The sequence below is a fragment of the Myotis yumanensis genome, unplaced genomic scaffold (assembly GCF_028538775.1).
Source record: "Myotis yumanensis isolate MYYU_CA2020_CCGP unplaced genomic scaffold, mMyoYum1.0.hap1 SCAF_21, whole genome shotgun sequence".
Classification (NCBI taxonomy): domain Eukaryota; kingdom Metazoa; phylum Chordata; class Mammalia; order Chiroptera; family Vespertilionidae; genus Myotis; species Myotis yumanensis.
The window spans coordinates 16,425,319-16,450,040 of NW_027223772.1; the positions used below are offsets into that span (position 1 = coordinate 16,425,319).

General features: G+C 47.3%; 1 protein-coding gene across 3 annotated transcripts in view; it reads left to right on the forward strand.

Annotated features, from left to right (window-relative positions):
* Nucleotides 1-24,722, forward strand: part of IPPK (inositol-pentakisphosphate 2-kinase) — a 67,046-nt gene that overhangs the window by 27,966 nt on the left and 14,358 nt on the right. Inside the window, exons 7-12 of one of the 3 annotated variants that reach the window (XM_070400955.1) lie at nucleotides 1,160-1,218; nucleotides 1,491-1,563; nucleotides 4,713-4,992; nucleotides 5,959-6,109; nucleotides 6,724-6,826; nucleotides 23,155-24,647. In XM_070400955.1, the coding sequence (XP_070257056.1) occupies nucleotides 1,160-1,218; nucleotides 1,491-1,563; nucleotides 4,713-4,992; nucleotides 5,959-6,109; nucleotides 6,724-6,826; nucleotides 23,155-23,202 (714 nt within the window). In that variant the 3' untranslated portion in view covers nucleotides 23,203-24,647. Of the gene's footprint in view, nucleotides 1-1,159; nucleotides 1,219-1,490; nucleotides 1,564-4,712; nucleotides 4,993-5,958; nucleotides 6,110-6,723; nucleotides 6,827-15,705; nucleotides 15,970-23,154; nucleotides 24,648-24,722 lie in introns of those variants that run through there. The other 2 variants (XM_070400954.1, XM_070400953.1) reach the window with 2 other exon arrangements.

Consider the following 24,722-nt stretch of genomic DNA (forward strand, 5'->3'; position numbering starts at 1 on the left):
CCAGTATGGCCAGGCACTCCTATATAATAAAAGGGTAATATGCAAATTGACCCTAACAGCAGAATGACTGGGAATGACTGGTCACTATGACACTATGACACACACTGACCACCAGGGGGCAGATGCTCAATGCAGGAGCTGCCCCCTGGTGGTCAGTGCGCTCCCACAGGGGGAGCTCTCCTCAGCCACAAGCCAGGCTGACGGCTGCCAGTACAGCGGTGGTGGTGGGAGCCTCTCCTGCCTCCTCAGCAGCACTAAGGATGTCTGACTGCAGCTTAGGCCTACTCCTCGCTGGCAAGTGGACATCCCCTGAGGGCTCCCCCAGGGAGCGGGCCTAAGCCAGCAGGTGGTCACCCCCGAGGGGTTCCAGACTGCGACAGGGCACAAGCCGGGCTGAGGGACCCCCCGCACCCCCGAGTGCACAAATTTTTGTGCACCGGGCCTCTAGTGTACTATGATTTACTTAGTTGTTTCTAGGTCTTGCTCTTATTGATATAGCAGTGAACATCCTTGAACCTGTGATTCCTTGTAGATTTGCCAAGTCAGGATAATTTTTAATTTTTTTAAAATATGTTTTTATTGATTTTAGAGAAAGGAAGGGACAAGGAGGAGAGAGATAGAAACATCAATGATGAGAGAGAATCATTGATTGGCTGCCTCCTACACACTCCCTCCTGAGAATCAAGCCCAAAACCCGGGCATGCGCCCTGACTGGGAATCGATCTGGTGACCTCTTGGTTCATGGGTGGACACTCAATCACTGAGCTGCACCAGCCGGGCCCACCTTTTAAATTTTGATGGAAACCAGCAAGTGGCCTTTTAAAAGGTTGTGCCAATTTTTCTTCTCATTGACAACATGAAATTGCTATGAACCACACCTGGATATTATAATTTTAAAGATTTATTTATCTGGTTACCAGATTTGGCCATGTCACTTTAAAAAGGCGTTTGCTGCTGCTTCCTGCTCATGTAGAGGCTGGGCCGGCAGCCACATGGGAACCTCAGAGGAGGGCCAAGCACCCACCCCAGCTAGTGAGGGTGTGTCCCCGAGGTGGTGATACCTGCTGGGACTCTTATCATCTCAGCCACTTGAGCTTGTGCTAAAGTCACCTCAGTGCTGCTCTCAGTCCCATCATGGACACGTGTGGTTTCTTCACAGGTGGCAACTGGGAAGTGGAAGCAGATCAGTAAATACTGTCCTCTCGATCTCTACTCAGGGTAAGAGACTGTCTTTGTCCCTAGTGCCATCTTCCCTGCAGGTGGGGTGGTTGGGGGTGTTCTGTGAGGAGTCATGGGGGTGTCCTGTGAGGGGTTGGGGGTATCCTGTGAGGGGTCACGGGGGTGCTTTGCCAGGCGGGTGGAGACAAGGTGCTCCTCCCCTGAGAGTGGAGACCCACAGCCTGTGCACCAGGTGCCCCAGCCACAGCTTGGCCACAGGCAGGGACTGCAAGGCCCGCTGCTGACCCTGCGCATCATCCTTTCCGTTTTAGAAATAAGCAGAGAATGTACTTTGCCTTGAAAAGCTTGTTGCAGGAGGCACAGAACAACTTGAAGATATTTAAGGTAAGAGGTGCTTCTGTGCTGTGGCTCTCCCACAGTGGAGCCCGCCATGCCAGGCTGAGCAGTGCATCCTGCTCTGCTCCCAGCCGGGCGGACACACAGGGTGGGCCTTCCAAGAGCATCCCAGGTGCAGCCTCACCCCCAGGGTGTGGGCTCCCTGACCCAGGTGCCTGGGCTCTAATCAGCCCCGACCTGGGTCTGGGGTGAGGACAGGCCTGGGTGCCTCTGAGGCCTGGCTGGCATCCGCCTTCCCAAACCTGGAAAAGGGAGACCTCAAAGTCAGCTTGTGTGTTTAATTCTTATAAGGACTTGAGGAACTCTATGTTTGAATTAGAAGATAGATTTCTTTCCATCGGGGGACTTATCTGGAACCTGTGGTCAGGCTGGCATTCTGTCTGAGGTGGCCTTTCTGGCTGCCCTGCCAGCTGGGCCCCGGACAACTTGTCCTGCCCTGCGCCCCAGGCTGGGCCTCAGACCTGGGCCGTCTGCTGCTTCTGTTGGCATCAGCATGAAAAAAATCTAGAGTTTGGGAGAATTGTCTCAAAAGGGATGGATTAAGAGAAGGTACACAGCATGGCTTTTAAAAATAACATCTGGAGCAATGCAGTCCGTTTTCTCAAGTGCCGTCACTTTTTTTAAATTTTATGTTTTCATTGACTTTAGATAGAGAGAAACATGGATGAGAGAGAAACATTGATCGGCTGCCTCCTGCACGCTCCCTCCTGGGGATCGAGCCCGCAACCCAGACGTGTGCCCTGATGGGGAATGGATCCTGTGACCTCTTGCTCATGGGTCAGTGCTCAACTAGTGAGCCACCCTGACCCGGCCCAGGTGCCATCACTTCTCCTGAGCAAGCTGAGGTGCTGCAGGTCTCGCCTTGCGTGCCGCGCCGCTCCCGGTATGGAGCAGTTTCCTGGCCACACTCGGCACCGCCATCCTACTGTTCGTGTTCGTCCACGTGTTGTTCATAGACTCCATGACTGTGGCTCTGTCCACCCCAACACTGGTCATTTGTGAAACTTTGCGGGGACATGTGGAGTGACATGGAGCCTGAGTTGATGGCTCTCCTCCAAAAGTCACATGAGGTCCTTGAGCAGCTGTATCTGTGGGGGTAAAACTCCGTGCCCTCCGACTTCAGATGCTGGGGAGAAGAGGTCTTCCGCCTCTGGGCTTGCTCAGCCCTCCTGGGCTGGGAGGGGGACCAGCCTCGCGGGCCAGTGCTGCCACCGCACTGGGCCTCGCACTGGGCCTCAGGCTCAGTCCCGGCCCCCTGGTGCCAGCTCAGCACATCCTCTTGGCCTGTTTTCCTCCTGGGAACTACTGCCTGCCCTTTGCCTGGCACACCCTGCTCCGCAAAAGGCCCATCTCAAGGGTGTCTCTTATGGCTTCCCTGGCCTTGGCTGGTCGTGGCCTTCGTTGTGTCCCCATCACCTTGGACACCCACTGAGCTCTGGCAGTGCCAGCAGGGCCTCCCGGGGAAGCTGCATCGCGTTGGTTCCCAGGACTTTGCCGAGGGAGGCACACCTGTCTGCACGCCTGTGGGTTGACTTGGTCACCTGGGGTGGAGCCAGAATGTCCTGTTGGTATGCCCTGCTGCTGCATGACAGGCACTCACACCTCAGCTCTGCCGGGGAGAGCAGCGGGGGCGGCTCTGGCTCAGGGTCTCTCCTGAGGCTGCTCCCAGCGAAACCCTGGCTGAGCCAGTCTGAGCTCCCGGGGCTTCAACCGCGCTGCTGTGATCCAAGAAGAGAGCCACAGTGCAAGCCAGGCACCTTTCATCCCTGATCCATGAAAGACTACAGCTGGACACGCTGCCACTCTGCCTATGCTGTTGGTCACATGGACCAAACCTCTGTAAAGTGGAGAGAATCTCGGGGTGTGAATATTAAGGGAGATGGGCCTTTGGGCACATCCTGCAGGCTGTTAGTCACACCTTCTCACAGGCAAGGAAACGAGGCAAGAGGTTCCACTCCCGTGGGATTGGCTGCTGCTCAGGGGGTGGGAACCAGGGTTCTCTTAGGGCCTTTTCACCAGACACCATAGACCAAGCATGTCAAACTCAAAGGCTAACACAGGTCAAATAAAGAAGGTTTAGGTGTATGTGGGCCGCAAAAAAACAAAAGCTTCAGTTTTCATAGAAATGTAGGTTTATTTCGATAGAGACATGCTGAATACAAAGGGCTGAAATAAATGAGTCATCGTTCACATAAAATAACTGAACATTTTAATAATAATTAATATTTTTTCTTGAACATTAACTTACCAGATACTGAATAACTTCACAAATTAATAAGCGTGACACAAATAAACCTATTTTTCTTGTTCTCCGAAAGCGAAGTATTTCCTGTTGCGCACATTAAACAAGTCAGTCCAAGACTAATGACGTGGCCATCGGCTGCTAAAATATTCGCTGCTAGTGTTAGTGGAGAGAAATGGTGCGCCTGCGCGTAAGCTGTGTAAGGGAAATGAATGCAACACAATTATAGTAACCAGTCATTAGCAAACGTTGTAGTTCGTTATTAATAATTATGTATAACAGGATATTCTAAAAATTAAGTCACGAAATTTTTATTAAAACGTTTCTTACATACCATTAAATTGGCTGGGCGGCAAAAATATTCGTTGTGGGCCGAATGCAGCCCGTGGGCCGTGAGTTTGGGCTAGGCCCACGGGGGGTTCCTGCCAGCAGCCTGTGAACACCGGTACCACAGGGGTTTCTTTGCTGGATTTGGTTTAGAAGGCAGGATGGCCTCAAAGGCTAGGGTTTCACACCCACCCTGGCGGGACCTGGCCCAGCCTTTCACAGAGGACAGAGCTCTGCAGAACTGGCCATCCACAGCGTCTACACTGCCTCGCAGTTCCTCTGCTCAGGCCTGACGGACAGTGTCTCAGGAGACAGCGTCCCTGCCTCTGCAGTCCCGGCGGCCAGTGCGCTCTGTGTCTGGCCTGAGGGTTTGTACTTCGGTTCAGGACTCCGGTCTCCCGTTTTTAGAGCTTTTCTTCTATCCTACCTTCCAGTGGGACTTGCCTTTTGGTCCGTGACAGGGTGCGTGAGAGTGGGCTCCCCACCACCGCAGCACTGTGTGCAGGCCCCAATGGGCACTGGTTGATGTTCGGTCCCTTTGCCTGCCTGTCCTGTTTCTTTCCTGCAGAATGGGGAGCTGATTTATGGCTGCAAAGATGCCCGAAGCCCCGCAGTTGACTGGCGGGAGCTGGCACATCACCTGAAGCCGTTCTTCTACCCGTCCAACGGCCTGGCCAGCGGGCCCCACTGCGCGAGGGCCGTGATCCGGGAGCTGGTGCGCGTCATCACGCGGGTGCTGCTCAGTGGCTCGGACAGGGGCCGGGCAAGTGCCCTGAAGTTGGGGCCTGGGTCCCCAGGGCCTTGTGTCTGTGAAGCCAGCCCCTTCAGCAGGAGCCTGCGTCACCAAGGTAGGCTGGCAGGTGGGCAGAGCCCGGCGTCGCCTGATGGGGTCCTGCCTGGTCTCACGGAGCTTCTGCAGGAGCAGCCCGGGCCCCACAGGCCTCCCCAGAGCCAGCCTCCCTGCCTCTGAGTCCTAGGTGGGGAGGCTCCCTTCTCATCTCCGACGTGGGTGTGTACATGGCAGCCCAGATCTTTCCTACATCACTGTCTACCGTGTCAGTGTTTGCTGAATGCTTTTCCCAAGTCCTCCTGATCCATCCTCTTTGTGAAGCTGGGACAGGCTTCCTCGGCCTGTTCTTAGGCACAGAAGTTGGAGCCCCACAGTGCAGGCCCTTTGCAGGGGGAGGGGAAGGTGCAGGGCCAGCAGGTGCAGGGCTCCTGGCTCTGGGCGCTCCCTGTTCGAGGGCCTGTTCCTCACAGACGCACCAGGAGCTGGCTGTGACTCGGTGGCCTCTGGGCTTCCAGGTGGCTAGCTTGAATTTTTGTCCTGAGTGTCCCCACGCTCCTCGTTTGCCCCTGTGTCATCCGCTAGCAGCTCAGGTCTGTGGCATGAGGAGCTGACTAGGAAGAGGAAACTGCGGTTTTGCTGCGGTCTGAGCTCTGGTGGGGCTGTGGGTGACTGTTAGAAGTGAGGTCACCCAGGCACAACCTAAACCACCACCCTCCGCGTGCCACCTCTTCTCCACGTGGGCTGTGGGTCGAGGCTCCACAGACATGCTCTCTCACATTTGGGGCTGTTAACATGGTCACTTTAAATGTTGTGCCTTATCTGAGAGCCATCTCCCTAAACAGCTCTGGGTTGGTGTGATGGAGTTGATGGATGCTGCAAGGGAAGAGAGGCACAGAGCGAGATGTGGGTCACCTGGCCCTGTGCACGTGCCTGCAGCCCAGCACCTCTGAAGCGGGCAGCCTGTGCCTGCTGCCGACATCAGTCCTTGACAGTAACCCTCCTTTTCCCCGGATGTTCTTGGTAGGAAAAAGCAGCCTGGAGCACTCGGGGTTGCCGAAGGGCTGTCTTCTGTACCAAACCCTTCAGGTGCAGATGTTGGACCTGCTGGACATCGAAGGCCTCTACCCTCTGTACCGACGGGTTGAGCGATACCTGGAGGAGTTTCCTGAGCAGAGGTGAGGCTTGGCCTGCGGTACCCCTGCCCCTCTGGGTCCAGGTGGGACCCCTGAGCAGCTCTGAGTGTGAGATGGGGTGAGGGTTAGGGTTCTCCAGTGGAGGACAGCACAGGGCTCCCAGGAGGCTGACCCAGCTGCCTTCCCTCCGTCCCTTCAGATGCAGGCCTGCCCCGGGATGGTGCTGTGGGGTCAGTTTCTGGAAAAGCAGCACGTCCTGGGGGTTGGACAGTCCACAGCCGCGGCTCTGGGTCCTGAGTCAGGGCTGAGCTGCAGGAGGCAGTGCTGCTCCACAGCAGCAGCCTGTCTGCCCGGCAGCCTCTGCCTCAGGCTTCCCTGTGCCCACCAGTCGGGGTGGCTGGGCCCACACAGGCGGGGCGGCAGGCGGCACCTGCCTCCCACTCTCCCTTCACACGGGCTCTGACTGGACGCCGTGTGTTAGGATCAGGACGTGTTCAGCTCAGCTCCCAGGCTCTGGTCTTGCAGGGTCTTCAGGGCAAAGTGTAGACTTGGAGGAGGAGGAGCCCTTTGAGCCAGAGGTGTGGCTGCTAAGCTGTTAGCAGTCTAAGAAACAGTCCCTGTGTCTGTGGCATCTTATTTCCTTCCCTTCCCTTCAGGAAAGCATTGCAGATCGATGGGCCGTATGACGAAGCGTTTTACCAGAAGCTGCTCGACCTTTCCACGGAGGACGACGGGACAGTGGCCTTTGCGCTGACCAAGGTGAGCAGGCCTTTCCGGAAGCGCACCGAGTGCTCCTTAGGCTCTCACACTGAGCTGGGCTTTCCTGAGAAACGTTTCCTGGCAGTTGAGGCAGAAATCAGGGACTGTAAAGAAGCATGGCTAAGGCTGTCCCCGTACGGACTGGCCTGGGAGGGCTGGTTCAGGTGGCTCCAGTCTAGCCCCAGCTGTCTCCGCACCCCATGCCGGGGGCCCGGGGCTGCGGCCACCTCTCTTCGCTTCCTTTTGAGAAGCTGGGGTACTGGCTGGCACCAGCCGCCCTCTTGTGGCCTCCTTGGGGTCCGGACCCACCCTGGGCTGGGTGGGGGGCTTTCTTCCTCTGCAACTCAGGCCCAGGGGAGCGTGGGAGAAACTTTTAAGGAAGAGGCCTAGTCCTGTTCTTTCTGGTTCTGTCAAACCAGGGAATTCAGAACCTCCATGGAACTAGGTAGAAAAATAGATCTTTTACTAAGTTAGCATTTCCTTCCATATGAATATGGCAATGACATCTATGAGGTGAACAGGACCCCGACTGCACCGAGAAATCAGACCTTTCATTTCACACTGCAGCTGCTGCCGAAGCTTCATGGAAGCTGTGCAGTCCTCATTCTGAGGTTTGGTTCTGTAGTTCTGGGTAACACATTTGTTTTAAAAATTGTGTCTGATAGGGTCACCTCTGTCCTTTATTTTCTGCATTGAAAGATGTTATTCTGAGAGGCATCCATGGGCTGCACTGGGCTGTCAGGTGGTGTAGATGCTGAAATGGGAGGTGACAGAGGCAGGAGCAAAGTGCTGACCTCCTGTGTGCACCGGTGGCGGCCCTGGTGCCCGGGACAGCCTGTCCTGGTGCCCATGCTTGTGTGTGGTTCCCACTGTGAGGCCTCACTGTTGTCTGGCCGAGGAGGGCCCTGCAAAGGCCATGCTGTCAAAGCCGAGAGACCCACAGTGGGCCTCAGCCTCGGCATCAAGCGACAGAATCTGACCCGTTTCTTGATTGTGGGATAAATAACAGCATTGCTTCTTTTTTCAAGAGGAAACAGGACTTTACTTCCTTTTTTATCCATTTCTATGATTTCAAAATGCCTACTAAATAAGCATGGATTACTTTCTAATTTTATTTCAGTTTTTTAACCTCATGTAAACATAATCTTGCACAGCAATGAGAATGGCTAAAGTCAGCACATTGAGGGGACACAGTGCGATGCAGAGAAGCAGGGTCACTCACACACACCAGCCCCTCGGGGAAACACTATTGCAGCTTCATACAAAATTACCCGTGCAGGCAGCCTGTGACCCCACTGGCACTTCTCTGAGGACAGGAGACTCATGCATGCCCAGAATCCAGGCTAGAATCTGGACTCAGCCCCGGTGTCAGCAGGTGACCTACAGCAGGTTGCCTGAACGCATTGCTCAGCAGTGAAAAGGAATGAACTCCAGATACACACAGCACCTGGGGAACCCCCCGGGAATCTTGCTGACTGACAAAAGCCAACCACAACCAGTCACACACTGTGATTCTGTTTAGGTGACTTTAAAAATATATACATACTAGAGGCCCGGTGCACGAAATTCATGCACGGGGGGCGGGGGGGGGGGGGTAGAGGGTCCCTCAGCCTGACCTGTACCCTCTCCAATCTGGGAGCCCTAAGAGGATGTCCTACTCATGTCTTAGGCCCGCTCCCCGTGGTTCTCTATTCTCTGCCGACCTGCCTGCCTGTCTGCTCTCTGGCTCACCGCCGCAGCCAGGGGCAAGCAGGGCCCTGGTGTCTGCTCTCTGGCTCACCGCCGCCGCAGCCAGGTGTAAGCAGGGCCCTGGTGTCTACTCTCTGGCTCGCCGCTGTGGCCAGGGGCAAGCAGGGCCCTGGTGTCTGCTCTCAGTGAGGGACAAGCAGGGCTGACAGTACCGAACACTCCAGTGGCGGGGCTGAGGGGACTGGGTGCCGCCATCTTGTGGCTATGGGCGCCGCCATCTTTTGTGACGGAGTGACGGTTAATTCGCATATTACCCTTTTATTAGATAGGATGTTTTTATTGATTTCCAGGAGAGGAAGGGAGAGGGAGAGAGAGAATGAAGCATCAACAATGAGAGAGAATCATTGGTCAGCTGCCTCCTGTACATCCCCTACAACCTGGGATCAAGCCCGCAACCCAGGCATGACTGGGAATCGAACCATGACCTCCTGGTTCCTGGGTGGACTCTTAACCACTGAGCTACACCAGCCAGGCATAGGTGACACATTTGCAATGACAGAGACGGGTCATTGCTGTGGGTTGGGGAGGAGGGAGGAGGAAGTGAGTGTGAGTATAAAAGGCCTACTCAAGGGATTCTTGCTGTGTAGGACTGCTCTCTAACTTTACTGAGTTGGTGGGTGCACGAACTGCATGTTTGATCACACACATGCACACACGTGCACACACGCACAATGGTACGTGCAGAACTCTGGAGATGGGCAGGAGATGGAGCAGTGTTCAGGGTCACTCTCCTGGCTGTGAGACTGTATTCAATCATTTCTGTAAGACGTCACCACAGGGCTGGGCAAAGGGCACTCAGGATCTCTGCCTTGTTTCTCATGGCTGCATGTGAACCTACACTTATCTCTAAACAAACTGTTTAATGAAAAGATCAAGCAGTGAGCACATTGTATAACATGTGGCCGTATTTCTGCCCAAGCAGTTGATATCCATGGTTAACAGTATGTCAGTGTCTTTTCAGAACTTTACACACATGCACACACATACACGCTCACACCATTTGGGGATTGCCCACATTACAGTGCTGCTTGCTAGCTTGAGTTGAATGACACAAGGCTAAGAGCTCTGTGCTATTTGTCTGAGGGAGCTAGGGTCTAGAGCAGTGGTTCTCAACCTTCTGGCCCTTTAAATAAAGTTCCTCATGTTGTGACCCAACCATAAAATTATTTTCATTGCTACTTCATAACTAATGTTGCTACTGTTATGAATCGTAATGTAAATATCTGATATGCAGGATGGTCTTAGGCGACCCCTGTGAAAGGGTCGTTCGATCGCCAAAGGGGTCGTGACCCACAGGTTGAGAACCGCTGGTCTAGAGGCTAAATCAGGAGAGAGCTGGGGAGCAGTGGGAGCTGGGAAGCAGGTGGAGAACATCCATTGGCCACAGATGTTGAAATTCTTTCTTGAAGGCTGTTTATCTGATGTACCTCTGGTGAAATGAGAGAGGAGGAGGTGCTGTCTTTATTCCCATGCTCAGGAAACAGCCCAGAGTGTATAGTATTCTGTAGCAGGAGTCGGCAGAGTTTTTCTACAAAGGGCCGGATAGTAAGTGTTTTAGACTTTGTAGGCCATCTGGACGCTGCCATTGTCACTTAGAAGGAGCCAGAGACAAATAAACAAGCACAGTGTGTTCCAGTAAAAAACTTTCTTTGCGAAAAACAGGTGGCGGGCTGGATTTGGCGCCCAGCCCATAGAGTGCTGCTGACCTCTGTTCACTTTTGCTTTTAGTTTTTATATTCCATTTTTTTACAAGTTTGGAATTTACACATTTTTTTATTATTTTAGTGATTACTTATTCAATTTGACCATAGATATTTAAAGTCTAAAGTTAATTAATGACTTAACCAACCCCAAACCACGGTTATTGTCTGCGATTCTATTTGTCTTATTCTTTTTTAAAATCACAATACACAGTCTTATTTTACACAGGTGTTTGTTTAGACCTATCACATGTTTGCCCATATCTTATCCAACATTCTTGCATCTCAGATATTTCCTCTTTTTCCTTTTTTTCTATAACAGCTTTATTGAGGTATAACTTACATGCCATACAGTTTACCTGCTTAAAGTGTACAATTCAGTAGTATTTACTAGATTCACAAGTGCAACCATCACCATAATCAGTTTTAGAACATTTCTTCAACTCAAAAACAAATTCCTACTCTTTAGCTACCATCCCCTGTCTCTCCATCCCTCCCACCCCGAGCTCTAAGCAACCACTACTGCTTCTTCTCTGCCTGTTCTAAATAGTGCATATAAAGGTGCCATTCAACTTGTGGTCCTTTATGACTGGCTTCTTTCACTTAGCTTAATGTTTTCAAGGTTCATCTAGACCAGTGATGGCGAACCTATGACACACGTGTCGGAGGTGACACGCGAACTCATTTTTTTGGTTGATTTTTCTTTGCTAAATGGCATTTAAATATATAAAATAAATATCAAAAATATAAGTCTTTGTTTTACTATGGTTGCAAATATCAAAAAATTTCTATATGTGACACGGCAACAGAGTTAAGTTAGTTAGGGTTTTTCAAAATGCTGACACGCCGAGCTCAAAAGGTTTGCCATCACTGATCTATACCAATACTTTGTGACCAAGTAATATTCTATTTTATAAGATATACAAAATATAAGTTTTGTTTATTCATTTCATCAGTTGGTGGGCATTGGGTTGTTTCCACTTTTTGGCTACTGTGAACAATGCTGCTATAAATAATTGTGTACACATTTTTGTGTGGACATGTTTACTTTTCTTGGGTGTATGCATAGGAGTGGAATTGGTGGGTCAAATGGTAACTTGCTGTCCCACCAGCAGTGTAGGACAGTTCCAATTTGTCCATATCTTTGACAACACTCGTTATCTGTCCTGATTTTAACCATCCTTTTGGGTGTGAAGTGGTATCTCATTGTGGTTTTGATTTTTCATTTCCTTGAAGACTAAGAGCATTTTTTAAATTTATATCTTTTTTGGAGAAATCTTTTCAGATCCTTTGCCTACTTTTAAAATTATTTATTTTAAATTATTATTATTTATCTTGTTGAGTTGTAAAAATTCTGTATTTTGTGGATAGGAGGCCCTTATCAGATATATGATCTGCAAATATTTTCTTCCATCTTCTCAGTTGTCTTTTCACTTTTTTGATAATGTCTTTTGATGCAAAAATATTTTTAATTTTGATGAAGTCCAATTTATCTATTTTATCTTTTTTATTTGTTCATGCTTTTGGTTGTCATATCTAAGAATCCATTGCTAAACTAAGGTAATGAATATGTTTCCCTGTTTTTCTAATAGTTTTATAGTTTTAGCTCTTACATTTAGTTCTTTGATTCATTTTGAGTTAATTTTTGTATCTGATTTGAGGTAGAGATCCAGTATCATCCTTTGCATGTGGATATCCAGCTGTCTCTGTATCATTTGTTGAAGAGATTATTTTTTACCCATCAAATGGTCTTAGCTCCATTGTGTTCCATTGCTCCATGTCTATATTTATACCCATACCTTTTTTTGATTTACTGTTGAAGTCTTCCAATTTTTTAACATGAGATGCTTTTTCATTTATTTAGATCTTTTTCTTTCTTTCAACAATCTTTTATAGTTTTCAGAGCATACATTTTGTATTTTAAGTTTGTTCTTGATGCTTTAGTCTTTTTGATGCTGTTGTAAATGGAGTTTTTTTTTCTAAATTCTGTTTTCAGATTGATCATTGAAAATGTATAGAAATGCAATTTGTTTTTGTGTATTGATCTTTTTACTTGCAACCTCGCTGAATTTATTAGTTCTTTTTTTTTAAATTAAATCTTTATTGCTCAGATTATTACATTTGTTCCTCTTTTTTCCCCCCATAACTCTCCTCCTTCCAGCTCCCACCCCACCCTCCGTCCTCACTCCCCACCCACTATGTTCATCCATAGGTGCACGATTTTTGTCCAGTCTCTTCCCGCATCTCCCACACCCCTTTTCCCCCCAAGAATAGTCAGTCCATTCCCTTTCTATGTCCCTGATTCTATTATAATCACCAGTTCATTCTGTACATCAGTTTATTTATTCACTTGATTCTTAGATTCATTTTTGTTGATAGATGCATATTTGTTGTTCATAGTTTGTATCTTTACCTTTTTCTTCTTCTTCCTCTTCTTAAAGGATACCTTTCAGCATTTCATATAATACTGGTTTGGTGGTGATGAACTCCTTTAGTTTTTCCTTATCTGTGAAGCTCTTTATCTGACCTTCAATTCTGAATGATAGCTTTGCTGGATAAAGTAATCTTGGTTGTAGGTTCTTGGTATTCATCACTTTGAATATGTCTTGCCACTCCCTTCTGGCCTGCATAGTTTCTGTTGAGAAGTCAGCTGACAGTCGTATGGGTACTCCCTTGTAGGTAACTGACTTTTTTTCTCTTGCTGCTGTTAAGAGTCTCTCTTTGTCTTTTGCTCTTGGCATTTTAATTATGATGTGTCTTGGTGTGGTCCTCTTTGGATTCCTTTTGTTTGGGGTTCTCTGCGCTTCCTGGACCTGTAAGCCTATTTCTTTCACCAGGTGGGGGAAGTTTTCTGTCATTATTTCTTCAAATAGGTCTTCAATATCTTGCTCTCTCTCATCTTCTGGTACCCCTATAATTCTGATGTTGGTACTTTTGAAGCTGTCCCAGAGGCTCCTTACACTATCTTCGTATTTTTGGCTTCTTTTTTCATTTTGCTTTTCCGGTTGGGTGTTTCTCGCTTCTTCGCATTTCAAATCATTGACTTGATTCTTGCGCTCCTCTGGTCTGCTGTTGGGAGTCTGTATAATAGTCTTTATTTCAGTCATTGTATGCTTACTTTCTAGATGGTCCTTTATCACACCATCGAGGGTCTCATTAGATTTCCTGTACATCTCATCAAGTTTATCGACAGACTCTAGAAGCCTCTTGAGAGACCTCAAAAGTGTGGTTCTGAACTCAATATCCTCCCTTGATAGTTTTGTCCTGTTTCTTTGTCTCCGCATTTTTTACGCTTTCTTGGTACACCCCCTAGTGGTCTTTGTGCGCAGTCTTGTTGTAGTTAAGCCTTGATTGTTGTAGTTAATACTAGAGGGATTTGACCTCCAGGCCGACTGGCTGTGAGAATCAGCTGTGTTTGCAGTGGAAGAACTTGTGTCCTCTAGGGAGGTGCTAATCTAGCCTTTGCCTGAGGCTATCTGGCAAATGGCTCTGTGCAGGGCTTGGGCGGGGCGGGTCCCACGGGATCAACAGGGCGGAGGAGGGAGCAGTTATGGCTGCTCTCAGTCCGTCCCCAGGGGGTCTGCCTCTCTGTCCCAGCAACAGCTGCAAACCTCGAAGGGACCGTAGCCAGACAGTCCTGCTTCTCCCGTTTGAGTCTGGGTCCCTAGAGACTCACCCGGACCTGGAGCTCTGAGTCTGAGGCTCCCTCCGGATTGAAACAGACAACCGCGCCCTCAGCCACCAGCCCGCGCCGCGCGCACTCTGCACCTTAGTATTTTACTTCAGCACTGCGCCTCCTCTGATTCTCGGTTCCTCCTAGTTGTAGAACTTCCATTCAGCCAGCCTTCCTGTGGTTCTGGATGATGTCCATTCCATCTTTTAGTTGTATTTTTGAAGTGGTTGTTCGAGGCAGCAAACTCCGGCGTTAACCTATGCCGCCATCTTGATTTCTCCTCATGGCACTTATCTATTAGTTCTAATAGTTTTTCAGTGGCCTCCTTAGGATTCTTTCTATATAAGATAATCTGTAAATAGAGATAGTTTTATTTCTTCTTTTCCAATTCACATGCCTTTGTCTTTTTCTTGCATAAGTGCCCTGGCTAGAACCTTTAGTACAGTGTTGAATGGAATTGGCAAGGACAGACATCCCTAATTTGTTCCTGGCCTTATTGGGACAGTGTTCAGTCTTTGTCATTATGTATGGTGTTAGTGGTGGGGTTTTCACAAATATCCTTTGTCAGAGTGAAGACGCTCCCTTCGCCTCCTTATTTGTTGGGTGTATTTATCATGCATGAATGGATATTGGATTTTGTCAAATATCTTTTCTGCATCAGTTGAGATGTGGTTTTTGTTTTTTATTCTATAGATATGGTATATTACATTAATTTATTCTTGGATGTTACAGCCAACTTTGCATTCCTGGGATAAATCCCACGTGGTCATGCATATAATCCTTCTTTTATGTTGCTGGATGCGATTTGCTATTATTTCATTGAAAATTTTTGTGTCTCTATTTATAAGATATTGTTCTGTAGATACTAATAAAAGGGTAATAAGCTAATTAGACCAGGAGACCTTCTGGACATCCTTCTGGACAAAGCCATGGTGGCGGGGCCGAGGCAGAGGCAGTTAGGGGCGATCAGGTCAGGAGGGAAGGGGCAGTAGGGGGTGAGCAGGCTAGCAAGGGGGTGCAGTTGGGGGCAATCAGGCTGGCGGAGGGGGCAGTTAGGGGTGATTAGGCTGGCAAGGAGGGAGCAGTTGGGGGCAAGAAGGCCGGCAGGCAGAGTAGTTAGGGGCGATCAGGCAGGCAAGGCAGGTGAGCAGTTAGGAGCCAGCAGTCCCAGATTGTCTGTAGGATTGGGCCTAAACTGGCAGTCGGACATCCCTCAAGGGGTCCCAGATTGGAGAGGGTGCAGACCAGGCTAAGTGACACCCCCCCCCCCCGCATGAATTTTGTGCACCGGGCCACTAGTTTTTTTATAATGTCTTTTTTCTCCTTAGCATCAGGTAATACTGGCCTTATCAGATCAGTTGGGAAGTATCCAGCCTCTTATTTTTGGAAGGGTTTGAGAAGGAGTGATGTTAATTCTTCTTTAAATATTTGATGGAATTTACTAGTAAAGCCATCTGAGTGTGGCCTGTTCTTTGTAGGTAGTGTTTTGATGCCCAACTCAGTCTCTTTAGTTATTGTAGGTCTAATTATATTATCTATTTATTCTTGAGTCAGTTTTGGTAATTTGTGTCTTTAGGAATTCATCCGTTTCATCTAAGTTGTATAATTTATTGGCCTATAATTGTTTCTAGTTCTTTTTTTCTTCTTGAAGTATATATATCCTTTAAGTTACATCAGTGCAAGTTTTTGATAAGTTCTCTGTTTATCTGGATATGTTTATAAATTGTCCACAGACGTAAAAGGTAGTTTTTTCCTAGGTACAAAGAAGGGTTGATCGTGATCATGCTACACCTTCTGACTGCATGTTGCTTCTGAGATGTCTTCTCTCAGTCTGACTCTCCTTTTTCAGGAGGTACATTTTTTCCCCATGGCTGCTTTTAAGGCCTCTTTCTCTTGTTACTTACATTTTAGTGCAGTGTGATTAGATGTGGTATGCTTTTTATATATCCAGCTAAGTGTATGTTGTGCTTCCTCTATGTGTGGATTTATGTTTTTCTCTTTAGTATAGGCATATCAATGTCATTTATTTGGATGTTGTCTTAATTTGTTGCTGTTAAAAGATAATGTTGACATTCAAATTTTTGTACTTTAATAACCTTGTGTAAGATTCTTAGAAATAAAATTTCTGGATTTATTTTTCTTGTATGTATTTACTTTTAATTCTCACCCAAGGATATGTTTTTATTGATTTGAGAAAGAGAGAGAGAGAAAGAGAGAGAGAGAGAGAGAGAGAGAGAGAGAGAGAGATCTTGAAGTGAGAGAGAACATTGATTGGCTGCCTCCCCGCATATGCTCCCCTACCAGGAATTGAACCTGGAACCTAGGTATGCACCCTGACCAGGAATTGAACCTGCACCCTTTTGGCATACGGTCTGATGCTGCAACCAGCTGAGGTTCCCTGGGCTAGATTTACTTTTGATAGATTCTGTCATATTGTCTTCCCTCAGAGCTCCAGCGCTAGGGCAGCATCTTGAAAAGCATCAGGGACATACCAGGAGTAACTGAAGTGTCTGGCTTCAAGGCCAGGGATGGAGGGCAGCTCCCCCGCTCCCGGCCCCCCCAGGACAGAACTGCTGGCAGAGGCCCCTGTTCCTTTGCTGAGCCCTCCCCCAACAGAGCCTGCAGACACCATATCTGAGTCTCCATCACCCTGGCTCACACCATTCACCCAGCTCTGGTGATTAATTGAGACAGCACCCCACCCAACTTGCAGGCCCACATAAGCTGCTTCCCTTGGCTTTTCCATACAAACAGCCTGATCTCTGCTCTCACTGTCGAATTCCCTAAAATCACTAAAAGGTTCACAAACCCCAAACAAAGAGTATCGGGACTCGATTTGCCCCATACCTCTTGCTAAGTGGCCCCAACCCGAAACTAGTAGCAGCCGGCCTCTGTTCACAGCTTAGTCTCTCCCCGGTGCCTCTAAGCGCAGCACAAGTGGCAACTACCTGCAGATCACTTTGTAGGTCATGCCAGGTGGCGCAGACAAGGCACAGCTGATCTTGGCCACACCAGAGCGTCTCCCAAGAGGCCTCAGAACCAACACACTCCATCGCACACCTGTCAGAATGGCTGTCATCAACAAATCAACAAACGACAGGTGCTGGCGAGGATGTGAAGAAAAAGGAACCCTTGTGAACTGCTGGTGGGAATGCAGACTGGTGCAGCTGCTGTGGAGAACAGCATGGAGTTTCCTCAAAAAACTAAAAATGGAACTCCCATTTGACCCAGTGATCCCACTTCTAGGAATATATCCCAAGAAACTAGAAACACCAATTAGAAAGGATATATGCACCCTATGTTCATAGCAGCACAATTCACCATAGCTAAGATTTGGAAACAGCCTAAGTGCCTATCAGCAGATGAGTGGATTTAAAAACTGTGATACATCTACACAATGGAATACTATGCTGCGGTAAAAAAGAAGGAATTCTTACCATTTACAACAGCATGGATGGAACTGGAGAGCATTATGCTAAGTGAAATAAGCCAGTCAATGAAGGAAAAATACCACATGATCTCACTCATTTGTGGAAAATAATGAACAACATAAACTGATGAACAAAAACAGAGATCCAGAGACAGAGAAGCATCAATCACACCGTCAAACCTCAGAGGGAAGGCAGGGGAGGGTAGGGGTAAGGGGGGGAAATCAACCAAAGGACTTATATGCAAGCATATAGGCCTAACCAATGGACACAGACAACAGGGGGGTGAGGGCATGAATGGGGGCGATAGGGGGTAATGTGGGGATAAGGACACATATGTAATAACTTAATAAAAAAAATTTTTAAAAAAGAGTATATAACTCTAGGTCAAAAAAGAAAAAAGAACCAACCCACTCAGTGGCCAGTGTCAGACCACACCAGAGCACCACACAATCATCTCCACAAATGACACACCCAAAGGGAAGACTTGGCAGGCACTGGATCCCCACTAAAGCATATCCTACTTTGTGGGTCAGACCCTGCACAGCAGCTCCTCCATTGTAGTCATGGCCAGTCCTCTCAGTCAGCCAGCCTGAAGGTCAATCCATCCCGTTGATGTCCTAACAGCAGTCAGGGTTCAACTGAGACAGGAGGGTACACACAACCCACACAAGGGACACCTGGAGTACCTGGCTAGGTGACCATGGAGACACTGGGTCCTGCAGAATACCTACTGTACAGTGCCACTCTACCAACCAGAGACATGGCAGATCTACCTAATATGTAGAAAAACACAGAGAGGCAGCCAGATTAAAGAGACAGAGAAGTTCCAAATGAAAGAAAGGACAAATCTCCAGTCTGCAAATTGGGTGGGGTGGGGTCTCATGGACTCACCGGGACGGGATGAAGTGTGAGCCAGGATGATGGAGACTCAGATATGACTGCCAGTGAGCTCTTTGTGGAACAGTGACCTCTGCCAGCACTTCTGTCTGGGAGAAAGCTGCCCCCCAGTTCCTTCCCTGATGCCAGACAATGTAGTTGCTCCTATATGGCCCTGTGGCCTTTCAAGCTGCTGCTCCAGTGCTGGATCGCAGAGGGAATGAGTCCAAGTAAGTTTGTGTGCTGGCCCTTTAAGAGGAGCTGCCAGGGTCTCCAGTAGCCTCCATGTCACTCAGCCACAATCCCTACTGGTTTTTACAGCCTGGAGTTATGGGAACTTCTCTTCCCGGCACTAGATCCCTGGACTGAGGCGTCTAGTGTGGACCTGGGACCCCTCACCCCTCAGGGGGACTTCTGTAGATAAAAATCCCTCCTGATTTATATCTGCGAGGGTGTGGGACCGGCCCATCCCATGTCTCTGCCCTCCTGCCAGTCTCAATGTGCTTCTTTAATTCCTTAGTTGTAGGACTTCCATTTAGCCAGCTTTCAGGTGGTTCTGGATGATGGTGGTTCTGTGGTTTAGTTATAGTTGTTTTTTTTAAATTAAATCTTCTTTGTTCAGATTATTACAGTTGTTCCTCTTTTTTCCCCCATACCCCTCCACCCAGTTCCCACCTCACCCTCTGCCCTTACCCCCCCGCCCACTGTCCTCATCCATAGGTGTACATTTTTTGTCCAGTCTTTCCCGCATCCCCCCCTTCCCCGCCCCCCCCCCCAGAATAGTCAGTCCACTCCCTTTCTATGCCCCTGATTCTATTATAATCACCAGTTTATTCTGTTCATCAGATTATTTATTCACTTGATTTTTAGATTCACTTGTTGATAAATGTGTATTTGTTGTTCATAATTTGTATCTTTACCTTTTTCTTCTTCTTCCTCTTCTTAAAGGATAACTTTAAGTATTTCGTTTAATACTGGTTTGGTGGTGATGAACTCCTTTAGCTTTTTCTTGTCTGTGAAGCTCTTTATCTGATCTTCAATTCTGAATGATAGCTTTGCTGGATAAAGTAATCTTGGTTGTAGGTTCTTGGTATTCATCACTTTGAATATGTCTTGCCACTCCCTTCTGGCCTGCATAGTTTCTGTTGAGAAATCAGCTGACAGTCGTATGGGTACTCCCTTGTAGGTAACTGACTTTTTTTCTCTTGCTGCTTTTAAGAGTCTCTCTTTGTCTTTTGCTCTTGGCATTTTAATTATGATGTGTCTTGGTGTGGTCCTCTTTGGATTCCTTTTGTTTGGGGTTCTCTGCGCTTCCTGGACTTTTAAGTCTATTTCTTTCACCAGGTAGGGGAAGTTTTCTGTCATTATTTCTTCAAATAGGTTTTCAATATCTTGCTCTCTCTCTTCTTCTGGCACCCCCATAATTCGGATGTTGGTACGTTTGAAGTTGTCCCAGAGGCTCCTTACACTATCTTCATAATTTTGAATTCTTTTTTCTTTTTGTTTTTCCGGTTGGGTATTTTTTGCTTCTTCGTATTTCAGATCTTTGACTTGATTCTTGCGATCCTCTAGTCTGCTGTTGGAAGTCTGTATAATATTCTTTATTTCAGTCAGTGTATGCTTAATTTCTAGTTGGTCCTTCTTCACAACCTCGAGGGTCTCACTAGACTTATTGAGGATCTCATTAAATTTATCGGCAGTCTCACTAGATTTCTTGAGTGTCTCACTAATTTTATCGGCGGTTTCTAGAAAATTCTTGAAAAACCTTAAAAGTGTGGTTTTGAACTCTATATCCAGTAGTTTGCTTTTCTCCATTTCTGTCATTTGTGACCTGTTTCTTTGTCTCCGCATTTTTTAAGCTTTCCTGTGTTGATAGAGTGGCTTTCTGTGCTAGGTGTCCTATAGGGCCCAGTGGCTCAGCCTCCCCAATTACCTGAGGTGGACACTCTTGGTGCACCCCTTTGTGGGCTTTGTGCACAGTCTTGTTGTATTTAAGCCTTGATTGTTGTAGATATCACTGGGAGGAATTGACCTCCAGGCCAATTGGCTGTGAGAGTCAGCTGTGTCTGCAGTGGGAGAACTTCTGTGCTGGAGACACCCTTCTGGGGCAAGACTTGCTTCAGTGGGGCTTTGGTGCTCACTGAGTCTGCCCCCTGAGTGTGTCTCTTATGGATCTGAGTTGTAATTGGATGGTCCCACTCTGACCACTGGGCACACTGGCTCCTGGATCTCTAAGGAGGTGCTAATTTAGCCTCTGCCTGAGGCTACCCAGCAGGAGCTCAGCTGTGAAGGAATGCAAGCTGCTGTGGGGCCTTGGGCCAGCTGCAGTTTGTTAGGTAATTTTCAGATTGCAAAGGGCCAGGCCTTTCATATGCAAAAGCCGGCGCACAGCTTGGGCAGGGCAGGGTCCCAGGTGATCAACAGGGCGGAGCAAGCAGCTATGGCTGCTCCCCAGTCCTGCCCTAAGAGGCCCTGCTTCTCAGTTGCCGGAAGCCAGTCCATCCTTGCTGCTTGACACAGTCGCTGCAGGAAAGAAACATCTGCACAGCATATGTTTCAAGGGACCTGGCATATATAGCATATTGTTCTTAATATGTTTGCTCTCCTTAGTGCCATGTGTTTTAACCAAGGTCACCTCTCTGAGAAAGGTTGTTTCCTCAGATGGGGATTTTTCCCTGAGGTTAGGGAGGGGATACAACCCCTTAATTAAGTGCCAGGCGGGTAGTTAAGCTACATAATCTTTACTCCCTGGAATGGAGATAAGAAACACCCTAACCTTTGTAATAGAAATTGACAGGATTAAAATCGGCTGGTATAAATACGGATGTAACAAGACAATAAACGTCAGATCCTAACCAGAACCTAGCCAGAGAACATGGCAAAAGATCCTGGACAAAACCTGGCTACAGAACTTCACTGGAGAACCTAGACAGAAAATGGCAGGAGAACCTGGATAGAACCTGCCCGGAGAACCTTGCTACAGAACCTGGCAACTGAACCTGGCTGGAGAATCTGGAGAACCCTGGCTGGAGAACCTAGCAAGAGAACATGGCTACAGAACATGGCAGGAGACCCTGACAAGAGAACCCGACTATGATGATCAACTGAACGCAGCCTCCGTGTCATTCCTTCTTCGCCGACTCTGTCCACACCTTTGGGGACCCCTGGACCCGCTGGGGTTGGACCCCAGCACTCAGTGTCCCGGTAATTGCTGCAAGCACCTCTGAGAGAAAGCCGCCCTCAAGGTCCGACCAATGCCAGACAGTCTAGCCTCTCCCCGTATGAGTCTGGGTCCCCAGAGACTCGCCTGGAACTGGACTTCAGAGCAGTCGGGAGCTTGAGACTCCCTCCTGATTGAAAAAGGCAACCGTGTCCTCAGCCTCCAGCCCTCTCCGCGTGCGCCTCCATACCTCTGCACTTTACTTCCACACTGCACCTCCTCTGAGTCTCAGTGTGCTTTTCTCTTTCCTTCTAGTTGTAGAATTTCCACTCAGCCAGCCTTCCTGTGGTTCTGGATGATGTCTGTTTTATCTTTTAGTTGTATTTTTGAAGTGGTTGTGCGAGGCAGCAATTTCCGGTGTTTACCTATGCCGCCATCTTGGTTTCTCCTTGGTTTAGTTGTAGTTTTGATGTGGTTGTGGGAGAAGGTGAGGTCCGCATTGGCCTATGCTGACATCTTGGTTCCTCCTCTGGAGTTGTGGCTTGCTGTCTTTCCACAGTTTTGGAATATTTTTGGCTTCAACTCTTTCAAATTTTGTTTCTACCATTCCCTCTCTTATCCCAATTACATGTACATTAAACAGATTCTCTTAACTTTCTGTCTCAGGCCCTTTCCTCAACATTTCCCATTCCATGCTCCATGTGGATACACGTGCACATACATCTGTGCACACACCACTTCTCAGTTAGAAGTCTCGTTGGTTTTCTCTAATCTGCTATTAGAATTGCCTATTAAAGTCTTAATACTGATTTTTATTGTTTTTAGTTCTGGAATTTCCAAACGGTCACATTTACAGGCTCCAGGGCTCCTTCGAAGTTCTCCCTGTGCAGAGGCATGCATCTCTCAGGCCTCCAAGAACCAGAATCCATGTGCTTCTCTCTCTGCTATTGTGCGTGTTCATTCATGTTGTCTTGTCTTGTGAGAAGATAAGCTAGTGAAACAAGACCAATCTGAACAGAAACTGGAGAAAAAAATTAAAAAGCAGGAAGAGCGCCTAAGGGAGCTTTGGGACAACACGAAACAAAGTAACATATGTATAATAGGGTTGCCAGAAGGACAAGAAAAGCAGCAAGGATTAGAAAATCTCTTTGAAGAAATAATGACAGAAAACTTCCTTGACATGGGGAAGAAAAAAGTTATACAAATACAGTCCCAAGCAAGATGAATCCCAAAAGACCCACACCAAGACACGCCATAATTACAATGGCAAATGTTAACGACAAAGAGAGAATCTTGAAGGCTGCAAGAGAGACAGAGAGTTACCTACAAAGGATCCCCCATCAGATTGTCAAATTATTTCTCAACAGAAACACATGAAGCTAGAAGGGAATGGAAGGAAGTATACAAAGTGATGCAAAGCAAAGGGCTGAATTCAAGAATACTCTATCCAGCAAGACTATCAATCAAAATTGAAGGGGAAATCAGGAACTTCACAGACATAAAAAGGCTAAGGGAGTTTATCACTACCAAGCCAGCAATGCAAGAAATGCTAAAGGAAATGTTGTAAAAAGAAGAACTAGAAAGGGAAGAAGGAACACAGGCTTAAAGCACAGAAATGGCTACAAAAAAGTACCTATCGATAATAACATTAAACATATATAGATTAAATGTTCCAATCAAAAGAAATTGAGTGACTGAATGGGTAAGAAAACATGACCCATATATATTGCTGTCTACAGGAGACCCACCTCAGAACAAGGGACTCACACAGACTGAAAGTGAAGTGATGGAAAAATATCTACCAGGCAAATGGAAATGAAAAAGAAAAAAAGAAAAAAAAAAGCCCTGGCCGGTGTTGCTCAGTGGATAGAGCTTCGGCCTGCGGACTGAAGGGTCCCGAGTTCGATTCCGGCCAAGGGCATGTACCTTGGTTGCGGGCACATCCCCAGTGGGGGCTGTGCAGGAGGCAGCTGATCGATGTTTCTCTCTCATGGATGTTTCTAACTCTGTATCCCTTTCCCTTCCTCTCTGTAAAAAATCAATTAAAAATATATAAAAAAAAAAAAAAAGCTGGGGTAGCAATACTTATATCTGACAAAATAGACCTCAAAGTAAAGGCCATGACAAGAGACAAGAAAGGCCACTTCATAATTCTAAAGGGATCGATACAACAAGAAGATATAACTCTGGTAAACATATATGCACCTAATGCAGGAGCACCCAAATACATAAAAAAAAAACTCCTGGAAGATATCAGGGGAGAGGTTGACAGCAATATAATCATAGTAGGAGACTTTAATAACCCATTAACATCACTGGATAAATCCTTTGATCAAAAAATTAGCAAAGAAACATCAATCCTAAATGACTCACTAGATCAGATGCACTTAATTGACATCTTTAGAACATTCCACCCCAAAACTACAGAATATACATTCTTTTCAAGTGCACATGGGACCTTTTCAAAGATAGACCACATATTGGTACACAGGCAAAGTATTTCCAAACTCAAGAGGATTGAAATAATATCAAGCATTCTCTCAGATCACAATGGCATAAAATTAGAAATCAGCTACAGTAAAAACAATCACAAAAATTCAAACACTTGGAGGCTGAATAGCATACTATTAAACAATGAGTGGGTAACCAAAGAGATCAAAGAAGAAATAAAACACATCCTGGAAATAAACGACAATGAAAACACAACAATCCAAAATCTTTGAGACACAGTGAAAGCAATCCTGAAAGTTCATAGCATTACAAGCCTACCTCAAAAAAGAAGAAAAACTGGAATAAACCATCTAACTTTGCAACTTGAAGAATTAGAAAGAGAGCAACAAGAAAAGTCCAGTGTGAGCAGAAGGAAGGAAATAATAAAGATCAGAGTGGAAATAAATGACACAGAGACCAAAAAAAGAGTACAAAAGATCAATGAAACCAAGAGCTGGTTCTTTGAAAGGACAAACAAGATTGATGAACCTCTAGCCAGGTTCACCAAGAAGCAAAGAGAGAGGACTCAAATAAAGAAAATCAGACATGAAAGAGGTGAAATAAGAGCAGACCCATCGAAATACGAAGAATCATAAAAAAAATACTATGAGCAACTCTACTCCAACAAACTGGTCAACCTAAAACAGTGGTTGGCAAACTGCGGCTCACGAGCCACATGCAGCTCTTTGGCCCCTTGTGTGTGGCTCTTCCACAAAATACTTCTGCACATGGGCCACCAAGTTTCAATCACACTGTACGTGCGCGCCCACACGTGGTATTTTGTGGAAGAGCCACACTCAAGGGGCCAAAGAGCTGC